This window comes from Antedon mediterranea, chromosome 9, assembly GCF_964355755.1.
Source record: "Antedon mediterranea chromosome 9, ecAntMedi1.1, whole genome shotgun sequence".
In the NCBI taxonomy this organism is placed as follows: Eukaryota; Metazoa; Echinodermata; class Crinoidea; order Comatulida; family Antedonidae; genus Antedon; species Antedon mediterranea.
Genome location: NC_092678.1, coordinates 1,507,198 through 1,524,039, shown reverse-complemented (window position 1 = coordinate 1,524,039; position 16,842 = coordinate 1,507,198). Strand labels below are relative to the sequence as shown.

At 33.0% G+C, this 16,842-nt stretch overlaps 1 protein-coding gene and 1 long non-coding RNA gene across 4 annotated transcripts; one reads left to right on the top strand and one right to left on the bottom strand.

Annotated features, from left to right (window-relative positions):
* Positions 1-829: 829 nt before the first annotated feature.
* LOC140059574 (uncharacterized) lies at positions 830-13,716 on the bottom strand. 3 transcript variants are annotated; one of them, XM_072105531.1, is made up of 7 exons: positions 13,676-13,716; positions 12,102-12,823; positions 10,146-10,614; positions 7,186-7,255; positions 6,178-6,310; positions 4,488-4,647; positions 830-2,064 (listed from the first exon to the last, which is right to left on the bottom strand). In XM_072105531.1, the coding sequence occupies exons 2-7, from the start codon at positions 12,818-12,820 to the stop codon at positions 1,090-1,092; spliced, it is 2,526 nt and encodes an 841-aa protein (XP_071961632.1). In that variant the 5' UTR covers positions 12,821-12,823; positions 13,676-13,716; the 3' UTR covers positions 830-1,089. The 3 variants fall into 3 exon arrangements, with proteins under 3 accessions (XP_071961632.1, XP_071961631.1, XP_071961630.1); XM_072105530.1 differs by lacking the exon at positions 13,676-13,716 and adding an exon at positions 13,554-13,667; XM_072105529.1 differs by lacking the exon at positions 13,676-13,716 and adding an exon at positions 13,346-13,441.
* A 118-nt stretch (positions 13,717-13,834) lies between these two features.
* LOC140059571 (uncharacterized) lies at positions 13,835-16,703 on the top strand. Its single transcript, XR_011847229.1, has 3 exons — positions 13,835-13,906; positions 14,895-15,125; positions 15,497-16,703. It is a non-coding gene; the product is annotated as an uncharacterized lncRNA (long non-coding RNA).
* Positions 16,704-16,842: the final 139 nt, after the last annotated feature.

Below are 16,842 nucleotides of genomic sequence, written 5' to 3'. Positions count from 1 at the left end.
ACATAACTATCAAAAAGTAGGGGTACAGTCAGTACACTCTAGTGATTGTGATAGCAGGAATACGTTGATTAAACAAGTATATTGAATTCAGGCATGGGATTTAAGCCAATGAGAATACCAGAATTTGCAAATGCATTAAATCTATCTAATCACATACGTAATATGTTTTGTTTCATAGTGTTACTACCTTTTTTAAATTTAATGAGATATGTATAGAGGAAGTGAATACCAACCAACTTCTGTCAATTATTTCACATCATCATATTTGACCTTGTACAACCCCATACTCAAACCCAGCCTCTTAATTTAGGACATAGGTTCATACACATATTATTAAGATACGTCCAAACATTTTTCTGGTGCAATACCACAACCCACTCCCAACAACTCTACAATCGCATTTTTCAAAAGGGATTTTTACCAGATCAAATATGGTATGTGTATATATTGATCACAATCATACAAGCTAATATGAACATGAATATCTATATATTGCTCATATACAATATAGTACAGGATTTTCTCAAAATTTTAACATTCTAAATTGTACCTATAGACTACTTGGTCTAAATGGTTGAATGGTTAATTTTGTTCTTAGAAACTTTGCTGACAATTACACTAATAATATTTGTTATTATCAGGAATAATCATATTCATATTATTATTTGATTGGCTGTTATTACCAATAAAATTAGAAACTGTAATTTGGTTTTAAAACCATGATAAGAGATTGCAATGTTAGGTAAAAAAGATGGATTAAAAAAAAAATAGAATTGAATTTAAAAAAATTACAGTTCAAGCCTGTATAATTATGTACATTATTATCGGGTGAAAATTGTACAAATACCTAAAATATTTTTATATGACAGAATTAAAATTCTAAAACCTTTATCATTTAACAGATTATTGTTATTAGTAAAGGGAGGGTTCAATTTATTTTAGATTAGAAATAATTTAATATTTTCTTACAAGTTTAAAATGGCAGTACAGCCTAATTAAGCCTATAAATTCTTGCAAACACCAATAACTTATGATTATAAAAAATGTTTTTTTTTGTTATTTTTTTGTTGTATTATAGTTGATTTTTTCCTACCTACTAGACGTTTGGGGATTACGATGTTGTGATGTTGATAAGGATGTGCCTTTAGCATTGGATATTGATGATATTGATTGTGAGATACTAGATGAATGGGCCAGTATTGCTTGCGTATACGGACTAGAAATCATTGGAGCATGACCTGCCATTGGATGCGACGAAAACATCATTTGTTGGTTACCAGCCATCCAAGTGGTTGATGTCAAATGCTGGTTCATCCTTACCTGGTCGCTCATTTGTTGCGGGGGTGGCGGGGGGTAGTAACCGATGGAGCCGTGTGGTGGTTGGTGGAAGTATTGAGATCGCTGAGGGTTATTGATATTCGGGATTTGATCTTCAAAGCGGTTTTCCATCGGCAAACTGGGAAGACTTTGCACCCAGGATGCGGTCTGTAACATCCTCTGGCTAAGACTACAAGGTTGTGGTGAATTATCAGCGGCATCACCCGCCGCCGAGCACCGTACTTGTTCTGGTTCATTCTCCTTTGGCTCTTGTTTGATTTTGACATGTTCTTGAGTTAGTCCATTTTGAGTAGCAGGGGTGGAGGAGCAATTGTTTATATTCCCATCCTTTGTTAGGAAATGTAAATTAGACGCTGGTATTGTTCCATCAATATTTTTTTCAAGTTTAATGTCAATTTCTTTAATACATCCCGTTTCATTCTCGCCACATGGTTCCGTTTTAATCACAGGTTGTTTTTCCATTTCAACATTTTCAATTTTAGCGTCATTGCTACCTAACTCTTTAGAGTCAAAATCGTTTTTCGTTGTCGCATCTTCTTTGCTTTCAGATGGTTCTTCATGAATTGTTGGAGATTTATTTCCCTCCGTGCTTGTGTTTGCGACAGACTTTGAAGATGACACTATTTCCTCTCTGAGTTCTTTCAGTTTGAGGTAGAATTTTACTTTATCCTGTGCTCTTGGGAATTGTGAACAGCGTGCACTCGATGACGGCATTACATAAATAACCTGAAAAATACACATTTAATTGTTAGGTTATAAACAAATATTTTGCAATAAAAAAAAGGTTAAAGAATATTTTTTTTTTTTCTGAAATTTGGAATTTATTACACTTTTTTAAAAGTGGCACTCACCACAAGGGTGGTGCATCAGGAAATAAACAGAATACAGAACAGAAAAATGAATACAAAAGACAAAAATCTATAAAAAAAGTTATTTGTAGAAAGGTTAACAAATAAGAACCACATTCGGATCATCATAAAGCTCTGTCTACACTATCAAACTTTTCTGACAAAATAAATGTGGTATGAATATATGGACATAATGACTATCACTGCCATATTTTGGCACATCACACTGTCATACTAGTTTGATAGTGTAGACAGAGCCTTTAAGTAACCACTGACATGCATAGTGGATATTAAGCTATACTGCCCTCACTAACCAATAACAAGACATACACTTAATATAATATGTTGATTATGCAAATGAGTTCTGAGTGACTGCCAAATGGCATTTTCATAAATAATCTAATTTCAGTTCAGTACCATTTATATAATGCTGTTCATTACATTTCATGGGTAATGAAGTAGACATTTTAATTTCAATGTTGTGAAAAGCATTCGATAGCATGACTCATGATGTTTCATGAGACTTTCAACTAAATTTTTTTTTTATGAATGATTGATAAGTGAATTATGTCAATCATTATATGTTATAATAAATTATTTTCAAATGTACCAACAACCAAGAATATAAAGCGCAATCCAGGAATAGAGATGACATTATTACATATGGCGGATTTCATACTTTATCATACATGTATGGTTTAGGATAGATGCCAGGGGTTAAGGAATACAAAGGCCTTTTAAAGTGGGTGCTACTGTACTAGATACAAATTAAAGCGGGTAGAAACCTAAAAAAAACATATTCCTTCAGCCTATTAAATTCAACAAAGTCAGTGTACAATACTTTGATAAAAACAGCTTATACAGCATGTAATCAGTATACACAGTGACTAGACTATGATTAGAGTGAGTAAGCATTTTGACAAGTTGTAGAGAACTTGCCAAAACAACCTTACTGTTTGAAATGATGAAATTATTTGAAATGATTTCTTTTAACCAATAATAATATATTTATCTTTAACATTAACAAATATTTCACCTTTTATATTTACCCAACTAAAATTATTTAGAAAATGATAATTTAACCAAATAGTGTCATTTTGTTTTATAATCAGTCTATCTTGTTACTGTGACCAACATGACAAAAACTGAGTAAAACAGTCAACAAAAATTAACATTTATTAAAATTATTTAGAATAGAAATTATCATTTAATCAAATAGTGTCATGTTGTTTAATATCAGTCTATCTTGTTACTGTGACCCACATGACAAAACCTGACTAAAGCAGTCACAAAAATTAACATAATTTCGCATGGTTTCTAATAAGATTAAAAGCAGTTTGGTGTATAGGAAAAGGGGTTTCCTGAAAAGGCCTAACTGTCCAGTAACGAAAACTGAAAGGATATGGACTAGTGAGTATGCATATGACAGATTAGCCATGGTTTATATGTAGAGTATACCTGGAAGAAGGAAACTGGGGGTCAGATTTTGGGTGGGGAGCGATGTGGATTTAGTCCACTGTATAGCAGGCTGGATTGCTGGAGATTGGTGATTTTGCATTTTATATTTCAATATCGCAAACTCATCAGTCGTTCATCCAAAGACTGGTTTATTTGTTGGTTTTAACTCAGTACAAAACTTTATCCCGGTTTTCTCCCTTTTTTAGTTTCACTGTGCTTCTCTATTTAACCCTACCTTATACCTTAGTGTTTCTCTATCCCCTGTACAGTACCTGCTAATTTCCCAGTTCTCTGTATCTCCATATTTTTCCTGTACCTCCCAACTTCCTGGTTACTTGTACTGTACCTACAAACCTTTCTGTATCTCCTTGTAATATAAATTAAGTTTCCATTCTATACCGTGTGTTACTGTACACTATTAGTAATTAATTATTAATGTGACAAAAAAATGTGCTATGCCGATATATGGACACGATGATGACATATCACTACCATATTTGGGCACATAACACTTTTTTGTCAAACTAGATTAGATAGTGTAGACAGAGCTTTAAATAGTCAACTTTGTTGTCACATTGCTCCACACAACTATCCAGCAGTCAAGTTAAAAAGTCATTCTGTGCATGCTCAAAAACATGAGAATGACTCAAAAAGCTATACAGTTTTGTCATGAAAATGAAAAGCTAAACTCACAGTTTAACAAAATGTGATGCGCTCATATATGGACATGATATGATCATATCACTACCATTTTTGGGTATATAACTACCACCATATATTGGCACATCCCACTTTTTTTGTCAAACTAGTAGACAGAGCTTAACAGCAAAATAATATGATTACCGTATCAGTGCCTTCCATGGGCTCAGGCTGTCGGCCAATTTCAAAATTTTTTGAACCATTGAACACCTCATAAATGCCCTTTCCATTAAACACCGCTATCTTTGGTTTATACTGCTTCACTTTCTCCAGCAAAATTTTGGCACCTTCTTTAATTTCTTTTCTGTTTAAACAAAATAGGAATTAGGTTATCCACACGAACAAGCTTTAAAATGTAAGCAAAGAAAGGACATACACAATTACAATAAAAACAATTATTTTTTTTACTGCACAGTGCTACTGTAGCCCTTGTCAAACATTGTTAAAAAATGTTTTTAATGTAAAATTATTTTTAATGAATAAATTTAATAAAGAGATTTTGAGAAATCTAACTGAACACAGTATTGGTAAATCTTTTCACAATTTTATATTCTGTAAATATAATGTAGTTTACCCCATTACATTGTTTTTACACAGTGCGTGTGACATTTAACAAATTATATCTACTATAATGGAAAATAATATGCTGTTATAAAAGAGCAAAAGAAAATAAGCAAACAACACTCTACAACAACATTTCTTGATGACAAGAACCAACTGGCCGGAACGCTTCATTTCTTAAAAGGTAACAACAACTTCAAGCTAATGGCGTGAACTAATTAACTAGGATTATTCCATTTACGGATTATACACATCTTGTAATTATAATAATTCCCTTTCCAAATATAGATTTCAAATTAAAAATGCTAACAATTTCAACACTAAGGCCAGGCAATGACATGTTTGTTGAACAGTAGGTTTTATACATTAACCTGTTTTGTATCTTGTTGGAGAGGACTTACTACTGTACTGTATGACTACAGTATTTGAAAATTATTATTTTTTAGAAATGCAACATTTATCATCTTATAAAAGGATCATTATTTAAATTCTGAGAAGTTATTATGAAAACATGGCAAACAATATTCTTTAAAAAAATTCTTCCTAGTTTTACAATACTATCAATAAGAAACTTGTCTAGTTCAGATTTGAAAATATGTGTTTTTTTTTAGCAACACTAACGACTTATCAGTTACTGGTTAAACTGTAGCAATATAGACAAAGTGTTGCTAAAAGGTTCCCTTTTTAATTAAGCCTTGAAAATTATCATTTTGTTCTCAGCTGCTTCAATACTTACATCAAAATATCTGTACAGTAATTAGCAAATGTTATACCAGTGTTAAGGCGTTACAGGAACGTATATAAGAATAACTTTAATTAAGTACAGGTACAGGTAGGCATCATAAAAGGTTATTGTAAAGATACCGCACAACGATAGCATTTAATTGTAAAGGTATTTGTAAAGGAGACAGAATAATGTCCAGACAATGGTGGCACAACATAGTATTTTGAAGCAAGAAGGAGTTCTTTGTTTCCTCAAAAAGGGACAACTATGGAATTATGGATAAAACAAGGGGATGGAGACTGTTTTAGGTCTCCTTTTAGATGGAATTTGCCTGCTGGCTAGGTCAGAATGGGCAAAAATTGTTATGAATTTGGCATATACTAGCAATTTCTAGTTTGAAAATGGCACTTTAAATAAAAGGGGTTTGATTAACTGCTGGATACAGGCTTGAAACAGTCAATTCGTTCAAAATTTGGGCACAAAACTTGGCGAAAACAGACTTTATCTCTGGTCTAAATTCTTTCAAAGAGCATAATTCTTCCAACTTACTTTGATAGATCAGCACTTCCCCGTGATGTCCTTTCTACTATATTTGTAAACCCAATTCCAAAGTCTAGTAGTTTATAGTCGTCCATCGCAGTCATTGGTTCTGGAATTAGTCCTGACAGATATAGGCACTTCCCTGAAATTGATTAATTAAAAACAGTTAAGAAAAAAAACATGAAAGCAGTACTGTAAGATGCAGTATGCATACAGCACGTATATTTTTACTCTTGAATGAGTAAAAACTACATGATTTATAGATGTCCTACTTAATACCTTAGCTATCATCTGTACAAAATGCACCTACTGTACATATAACTCTAGAATGCTTGTCTGTACTCAACCCCTAATTAATAAACCTTACTACAAAATATAACTTAATTTAAATTTAATCATCTCAACATCTACTGTACAGTGGGGGCATGTGGCAAACAGTATTCATTGCAATTCATTTCATTGTCTGACGTGTGGTGGTGTTTCATACATTACAACAGATTCCTAAAATACTATTTTTCAAATCTTCAAATTTTTGTTTTAATGACTCGTCTATCAAGTAAAAAAGTCACTCTGCGCATGCTCAGAAACATATGAGCATGCGTATATTTTTACTCAATAATAGGCACGTAGTGAAAACAAAAAGTAATGGAATAAGAAGAGATTCACTATAGCCACCATTTTACTGTACGTTTTATTGCAAAAGGATATTGAACTTGTGACTCAAATAGGCTTGAAAGCCCACAAATCTCAAGGGGTGAGCTTATACAACTGAGTCACATACAGTAGCCCCACGAGTGCCACCTCTAATCGGTAGCCAGCTGACTTTTATAGCCAAAGCTTTTTTTTTCCAGACGTATACAAAGGATAGATAACTTTCAAACATTTATATTGAATACATTTCAAACTTCTGATATAATAAATTATAATTATAAAAAAGAGAAACGTTTCTATTGAAGATAGTACACAAGTAACCACCATAGCCTGGTTTCGGATGATAAAAAAGTAAATCAAACTTACAGAAATGGTTGCCTGGCCCTGCGTAATGATGCCCTTTGTAAGCAGCGAATAATCCAGGGTTGATTCCGATCTAGAAAAGAAAGAAACTTTTTAGATGGCAAGACAAAAATCCAAATTTAAAAGCTGAAAAGGACCGTCTGATTTTAATTAAATAACTTTATTTATATAGAATCAACTTGATACGCCCATTTTAAACACATCTAAAATCATGTTTGAACTTTAGATTGCGTCATTGACTTATATATATAATAAATGGATGATGGAAAACAATCAAAAATACTAAGTCGACAATACTATAGTAAAGTCGATATATAGTATATTATCAGTATACAGTATGCAAATTGTTTGAAGAAAACCTTTATGGTTTTCAAGTTACTGTTAAAATAAAAGTTTTAATTTTATTATGCGCACTGTGCAAAATTATAGCTCGGTAAAAAAAAAATTTGCTTTTAGATCGCCGACGGCAAGCAGCATTTGAAAGAAGGTCATTAAAGGTAAAACAGAGTTGATGAAAACATGCTGTATAATGTACAGGTAATGTGGCCATAAATCTAGCCAAATTGAAGAACATAAAACATAGTATTCATTCTTCAAAAGGATTAAAAAAAATAACTAATTTTAGCAACGTCAGCAACACTGTAAATAAATGTACAATTTTATTCATTAAGCTCCGAATAAGCGACGCGATTGGTTATAAAACAATAAGCATCACAAACGCCATTGGTTAAAGACATGAGCTAAGTTGTACATAACAAAAATTATCCTGTACATTGCAACTTTCTATCTGGGGTTGGCGATAATATTAATATCATTTCGTTTCAGAGGAAAGTAAGTGTACAAGAATGAGGCGGGGTTTTAGTGTGCTGGATAATGATTACATTATCATTTTGCTGTAATTTACATTACAATGTCGACTAAATAATTTACAGTCGCCTACAGTACTTGTATTGGTGTTGTTACTGTACACTGCACAGTATTATAATTGTTTATATACTCTATAGTGAATTTTCTACAAATCTACAATGTTAAAGCTACAGATGGAAACAGTATAATTTCCTGGGGTGTTACACTAGTTCAGTTTAATTCCAGCTCACGTGTTTGCCTGTTACCGACTTGAAATTTATGTTCATAACAATTATTAATGACAGAATACATACTTTAGTAAATGCACTATTTTCAACCAAATATTAAGTGGAATTTAGATAAACTTAGTTTGACCTAATGTGTGAAATTAAAGGAAGTAAAAAGAGAAAGAATTGGGTGTAGACCGGAATCAATAATTATTGAATTCTAGTATAAGTATATAAATTAGTGATGAGTTTAAAATACCTTGTACTGTATGTACAGTAAATTATTTATTATTTTGAAATAAGTTAATTTAAATCAGTAAATCGATTAATAAAACCAGACAACCACATGTTAACTGTAATTCTCATAAGACTTACTTAAGAGATACTGTAGCATTTCATTTATTAATATTGTCGTAGCTATAATTTTAAAAAGTAATAAAATATCTCATCAGTTTGCAATTAATGAAAAACCGCACTATTTAATACGTTATTGTTGTACTGTATTTCAAAAGAGCTTCTTTACTACCACAGTACAGTAGGCTATTCTTAGATTACCGACTGTAATGGAGATGTTGCCATTACTATTCATATGATATTTAGCCGTATTATGCATGCGCTCATGCTAAAAATGAACATTATGTAAAACGCCACCTTTTCAATAATTTATTGAGCTACACTCAAAGGTTATAAACATAAATTATTTGTCCACTTTTAAGGCTCGAAAGAATCGACCTAATGTGCAACATTCTTACTCATTTACGATAACATTACAGTAATAATTTTTGCTTGCTAAATAATTATTATGTTAAGGATAATGTAACTAAAAATGGAATAATTATCAACAAATTGAGCTACAGTATAATATAATGTAAACTAATTTTAAATGGAAATGTTGTTTTTAAATGTTTTGTTGTTAGAATTATCTGTTTTTTATTGTTCAAATAAATAGCATCAAAGAAATTCTAGAAATAATTGTACCTGTATTTCATATTTTTCATTTATTTTGAAATGTTTAAAAAAAGATTGTTTTCATCCGACATAGAAAATTAAATTAGTCTACTAATAACACAAAGGGGAAATATTGTATTTAAATGCACAAATATTTTTGCAGAAAATAAATTGGTTTGTACTTCATGCATAAAATTATGAACTATAATTTTAAATAATTTAATAAGAGTAAGTGGATGTCATACTGTACCCTCTAAAATACATAAGGGAAATTCTTATAAATGTATGATTATTATTATTTACATATAAACACAGGTGCGGTTAGTAAATACAGATGTACTACTATACAGTACTATAGGTACAGGACAATGCTCTACAACTGTATTTTTTGTATTCAAAATATCTTGAAATGTATGATTTGGTCATATGCATTTGAATGTGTCCACTGTCTGGGGGTGCTTTATATTAAAATTGAACATGACACCGCTGCAGCTTCATCAAAGCAGCTGAATTATAAGTTAATGTACTGAGAAGAAGTATAATTAATAAACAGTACAGTATGCATAAATAATTAATATAAGTCATTTTGAACAAAGGTAATGTGATGTACTGTAGTTCTACAGACTTGATTTATTAAGATTTATTATAACACAATTTACAATTTGTTTAATCGCAGACTGTTCTTTAGGATTAAACAAACTACAGTATGGTGAACTTAAATGAAATGATAAGTCATTTAAACTGTATTACTACTAGGCTATTCAAACGAACAACCTACTGTATGTGTTTTATAAACTTCAAATGAAATAGAGGCTTATGGATAATTTTTCCATTTTTTTTTTTAGTCACTTCAGCTATCACAACGCAGATTGAATTCATACTATAAAAAGATTAATTTTGGGTGGAACAGGGTGGAATAAAGAGAAATGATAGTAAACTTACAATCATGATATCTAAGCCCAGCTTGAGATGATCTGGTAGCACCCGCTTCGCGACCTCTTCTTCGGGCATGCCGTTAAACCTATCAACTTTTCTCCTCTTTTTCACGGGAAACGCATCCGTTAACGTCTCCTGCTTCACTTTTTTGCTTTTTCCCTTCCTCTTTGTCGTCGCGGTCGACGCCAGAGCCGTGGAAACTGCAGGATTCTGTAGTTGTCCCACAGGGTTCAGCATCTGATTTGGATTATTGCAATACATAGGCTCCTGCTTTATGTGAAATCCATTCCTGGGAGGGTAGCCGTTATTCATGGTTGCCATATTACCGTTATACACGCCGTTCATGTGTATCCCGTTGTGAGGCGGTAAACCATTCATCTGCATATCGTTATTGTACATACTGTTCACGTATCCGTTTGGTACCATTGGTGAGTAATAGTCGGCTGGTTCCTGCTTCACTTGGAATTGTTGAGGACTAAATAAGATGAAATAAAGAAAAAATTATATTACTAGTCCATATTACTATTTTTAACTAATGTAGACTGAACACACATTAGGATAACCTATATAATGGCTAGTAGGCTACTAAACAAACCCATGTATTATTAACCATGTAACAAAAAACAACTTTAGTTTGTCATTACAATCTAATATTTAAATATTAAAATAATGCATGTGGTTGAAAATGAGGACCCTTTGATATTTACAGTTAAAGGATTTTATGAAAATTAATTAAAATAACCAGAAACCAAAAATAACTAGAATTAATATGAGTGAGAAACAGAAATACATATTGGACTGGTGACCTAGAGGTCATAAAGGAAATGACCCATACAGTACTAACTGTAAAATGTGAAAGTCATGAGGCAACCAAATGAAAAAAAAAACACAATTATTCCTCGGTGTGTAATGTAATTTTTTTTGTTACTTTCAAATTAAAAGCAATTGAATATTAATGAAATTTAATGACAAAAAAGATAGACGTTTCGGAACCATCCTCAAAGAAAAAATAAGCAAAAGTTTAAAAATGTTTTACTCATTTCTTCTTGAGAATGGTTCCATGATGATTCCGAAACATTGATCTTGTCATTTCATTTTCAAAGGGAATATTATTAATAATATTTTTAAATGCAGTATTCTAGTAAAATACAAATTCCTTATCTGGTTGTATATTGTACAAAATAATCCATTGTTTATGCTCTGTATTTCTCAACTGATTTACAAAGGATTATATTATTGACAAAGAAATGATATGTACGCATTAAAATTGGCATGCAGCTAAACAAAAAATTCACTTGTTCAACCACAGTATGGTTATCACAAATATAATAATTATCACATGACCTACAGTACATACAAGTGCCTCAAAACACATATTATGTAATTCTTTCACAGCTTACTATTTTGCAAAAACACTTGGGTTAGACAACATGTTTACCATTATTAATTATAGTGCATTTTAGATAGACTGTACTGTATACCAATTTTGTTGGTGTGTGAAAAGGATTATTATTGTAAAGATATACAGTAATATCAATAATTAAATTGCTACTAAGGCCCTGTTCCCACCTATTCAGCCTATGACACTGTTCAGACTTGATTTTACTGTACTGCAGCACACGCTAAAACTCCAATAAGTCGATCGATCGGCATTACAGTATAGCTTATCAAAATGTTTCCTAATAATAAGCGTCCCGATAAGCATTTCTCTGTCCATGGAAAACCTTCATTTTTTTTCAGTATATATACTGTAATTTGATCAATATTATAAACATCATTTATATACATATTTTATTACAATAAATTTGTAACAAATCAAAACTTAGAAATGGGCCAACTGGCTGAGGCAACTCTTTGCTTTACCACTGCCAGTGTGTGAATATGCCAGTACGTATTTAATGGAATTTTTATTTATTTATTGCTAAACAATACACAGAAAATGACACATTATATTATACTTACTAATAATATGGGTTTTGGTGTTGTACATCTTGCTGTTGGGATTGCGGATGTTTCTGTTGTGGATGTTGCCCCTGCTGTTGTGGGTGTTGCCCCTGCTGTTGTGGGTGTTGCCCCTGCTGTTGTGGGTGTTGCCCCTGCTGTTGTGGGTGTTGCCCCTGCTGTTGTGGGTGTTGCCCTTGCTGTTGTGGGTGTTGCCCTTGCTGTTGTGGGTGTTGCCCCTGCTGTTGTGGGTGTTGCCCCTGCTGCTGTTGCTGTGGATGTTGCTGTGGATGTTGTTGCTGTTGCTGTGGATGTTGCTGCTGTGGGTGTTGTCCCTGTTGCTGTTGTTGCGGGTGTTGCTGCTGCTGTAGGTGTTGTGGCTGTTGTTGCTGCTGCTGTAGGTGTTGTGGCTGTTGCTGCTGCTGCTGTGGCTGCTGCTGCTGTGGGAGTTGTTGCTGCTGCTGTGGGAGTTTCGGCTGTTGTTGTGGGTGTTGCCCCTGCTGCTGTGGGTGCTGTTGCTGCTGTGGGTGTTGCCCCTGCTGCTGTTGTGGGTGTTGCACCTGTTGTTGTGGATGGTGCTGCTGTTGTTGTTGCGGGTGATGTTGCTGATGCAGAGGATGCTGCTGTTGTTGTGGATGTTGCGACTGGCTTTGTGGGTACTGGTATCGATTCTGATCCATGTTTTCGTGGCCTGGTTGTGGAAATGGTGGCTGTTGCAAGTTCACAGAAATGGGACACATCAACTGAAAAATAATGAATTGATATAAATAGTATGCATCAGTGTATCTATTATTAACATTTGATTCTTGCATTTATTTACTTGTGCACATACAGTGAGATACCTTCCTTTAAATATTATTTAAATAAATTCTTGTTTTTAAAAACTTTTACAAATTGTAATAGCAATGTTTTCATTAACAACTACACAAGGAAATGACCAGTTACATTTGTAAACCTTATCTTACTGTACTGTAGCCTATAATTATTTTTATTAAAAACACATTCCAAGAAAATTGATTTTATAGCTTTTTTATTAAACAATAAACGAATGATTTGCCATGTGGTGTGCCATGTACTCTATGATTTAAACCAAATGTGACGTTCTTAATATTATCCTTAAAGTAATTTATAAAGCCGGTATGTGCGGACTTGATGCATTGTCATGATTTTGAATGTAGGCTAGCTTCAGTTAGGCAAATTTAAATTTTTCAATTAATGTGTCCTTGGCCTAACTGTAATAATCGTAAAACAATTTTATACGTTACCATAAAGGTTGAATTAACCATAAAATATACCCAATTTAGGATGCGATAGAGCCTTATGCTTGCGTTTTTTATCAACCTTTTGTGCTATGCTAGCTCTCATTCCTTTTAAAATACAAAATTCGGCAGCTGCTGCTCTCTGTCCGTCGCACACAGAAATTCAAAAGAGGACAAAACTTGACTATTTCTAGACACTGAAATTCATTCTTACCATGACTATTTTAACCGAAGTCTTAAACAATCGTTTAAATAGGTATATTATCTTTAAAATAAGCACAATTTTTAGTGAAAAAACCCAATTTAGATTGACAAATATGGACAAAAATTACGAACCTTCTTCTTAAGTTGAACTGCGACAGACCACCATCGTTTAAAGCCCAGCCTTCAAAACAATCAATCAAAACTAACAGCCGATTGGCCGAATGAACAAAAGTATCAGTAAGCGTCGTAATCTAAGCCAATCACACAAGCCATAAGACACAGTTAGACAAAGCCACGAGAAAATTAGTACGAACAAACAAACGTGTAGTCTGCTAAAAAAATAAGAATGGCGGCGTTGAGATCGTAAGTTTCAGTTATGCAAAGTGACACTCTTCGTCGTTTTTTAAATCGCTGGCCAGGGAAACGTAGACTAGGAATATATAGATTCCTTCCACTGTTTTTCTTTTTTGGTGCTGGTATAGAATGGGTTATGATTAATGCCCAAATTGCTCCTGGAGGAGAGACATTTTGTAAGTGTAATCCTAGGCCTGGCTACACTATCCTATCACTATCTAGCTAATTATTACTGTATTTACTAGCGGTAGTAGACCTTCCTCCCCGGTGCCGTCTAAAGTAAGCAAGGTATAGAGGGATGGACTTAGGGCCTAGGCTAGACTACACACATAGGCCATCACAAGGTTACTGCTAGCTAGTCAAATTGTTTAATATTAAAACAAACAGTGTCAGTGATAATTAATTAATAATAATATGTTATTTAATTCTTATTTTTTAATACTTATTACTGTATTGTAATTAATTCAAGTTTATTAGCCCCCCCCCCCCCCCACCTCACCCACACACACAAAGCACCACCACTAGGCCTATTTAGTATTATTATAATAAAAAATAGGCTATGATTGCCTAGCCTACTCTTGTCCTAACTACATATTTATATTAATTAGATTAATCAAATAATATTTTATAAATTCAAATTAAATGCATCATTTCCTTTATTATTTTTTTAATATATGCAAATTTTACTTTTTATAAAACTAAAATTGGGTGCACATTTATAGTACAAGTTGTATTGTGTTTTACATCACCTTGAATTAAAGTCATAAAAAAAAACATAAAATCTGAAAAATATGGGAGAAGTCTTTTTTATATTTTGAAACTCAAGGTCATTGTAATCATAAATAATAGTTTTTATGTTTATTGAAAGTTTCCGGAAAAAATGTGAGTCGTTACCAGGATGTGGGTTTACTTAGTAAATGCAATGAATGTTTGATTAAATTCTTGGAAGAATATCACACATTTTGTTTGAAATCTTTTTTTTATTTCCTGTTTGTAGATGATGTATGGCGAAGAAAGCAAACTGAAAAATTGATACTTGAGAGAAATAGAACGGTTGAAAGAAACAGTGAATAACAGTCAATTAAAACAATTTTATTAACTGAATTTGAAATTTTCAAAAATGCCTGCCGGTGTGAATTGGATACCATACCTGAAGTTTGTTTCTGCTAGTATGATATCAATGTTTTTAGGATCACAAATGGTTCATAACTACTACAAACCAAATATGGTAAGATAAACATGAGTGCTCTCCTTATGGATTATCATAGTGATATACACAAATATGGTAGTGATATACAGTACACAAATATGGTAGTGATATGACATCATCATGTCCATATATGGGCACATCACATTTTTTTGTCACAAAGTTTGATAGAGTGTAGACAGAGCTTTACAATTTGTAAATTTCAGTAATCACAGCATAATACTATTACAACCAAAACTTGTCAAAAAGAACAAACATATCTGGCTCATGACAGATGCTATGAGAAATTGAACGCGTTTACAGAAATAAGAGATAGTGAATATCTGTAAAGTACAGTAGTACTATATATAGGTAAAAAAGTTTTAACAATTCTTAAAAATTTATTTTTATAGACTTTACCTGTTGACTTGAGTGGAGCAGACAGCACACAGACAGATGTGGAGAATTCTTCCAGGTGACCGGTCCCATTGTACAGCATCAACAGTAAAATCCATAAGCATTGGTTACTTTGTGATAACTCAAGTTTTCTTCAAAAGTGCCAAACTTTCAGACCAGGATGTTTAAGAGGCTATACATGATTGGTTAAATTAATAAGTTCAAGGATCTCAAGTAGAAAACCGGCCAATAACAATGAGGCACACATGGTATTCATTGTCAAAACTAATTTTAAATTATATTATAAGTTAATTTTATTAATTGATTGACCCGCTTCAGTTAGGTTGAATCAGCTACGTACACAAATTATATAGAAAACAAATTGGAAAATAGAAATCTTAGAAATAAAAAACTGAGAAACATAGAATATTTATTCTTATTTCATGTCTACTACTGATTTGAACACTACAATAACGACAAAAAGAAGTCCACACAAATTGAAAAAAAAAGTTGGTGGCATTAGCTGGATGGACGAAAAAAAAAAAAAGAATGTTATGAGTAAAATTTAGGCGAAACTCAAGATCTTATTAAATTCCACTGAGCTAGCTCGCCTTGCCAAGATAGGAAATTATAACAGTCCTTTGATCTAATGTCTGGCTGCGACAAATACCAAGATTAGGCGCGTTGTCTGTAAGGAGCGTGGAACCGATTGTGTCGCTGCCACAGAAAAACCTTTTGATCTCCGAAGCTCAGCATCCTGTTGATTCAATCAAGTATAATCTCACACCCTAACTTTATACCCAGGCCCACTGGGACACACTCAGCCATATACGCTATTATTTTTTTTTGTTATGGATGGTAACATTGAATTGGCTTTTTATTCAATGTTGCTTTTTTCTATTGAATTGTGTTCTTTCCAAGAATCTTACAGTATTCATTATATAACAAACCACGGCCGTACGCAGGGGGATGCGACGGGTGCGTACGCACCCCCCTCCCCCACCCAAATTGCAAAAGGTCCACATCTTAAAGGGTCTTAAAATAAATAAGTACTCAATATTATGAAAATGGACCAAAATATATTAATCAGCACCCACCCAAATAAAATCCTGCGTACGGCCCTGCAAGCATAAGTTCATCGAACACATTTGCTGTGGATAATATTGATCAGGGGAAACATCTATTTAACTTATTAAGACCACAGTGTGTAATTTGATTCAATGCATTTACATACAGCATAAAGCAAAACAACCGAGCAAATTCAAAATAAAATGAGTACGCAGATGTTCTGTGTACACAAAGTAAATTAGATGTTAAGATAACAAAAAGTAAGCAGATGTTACCTTTTCAGTGTAGCGTATTA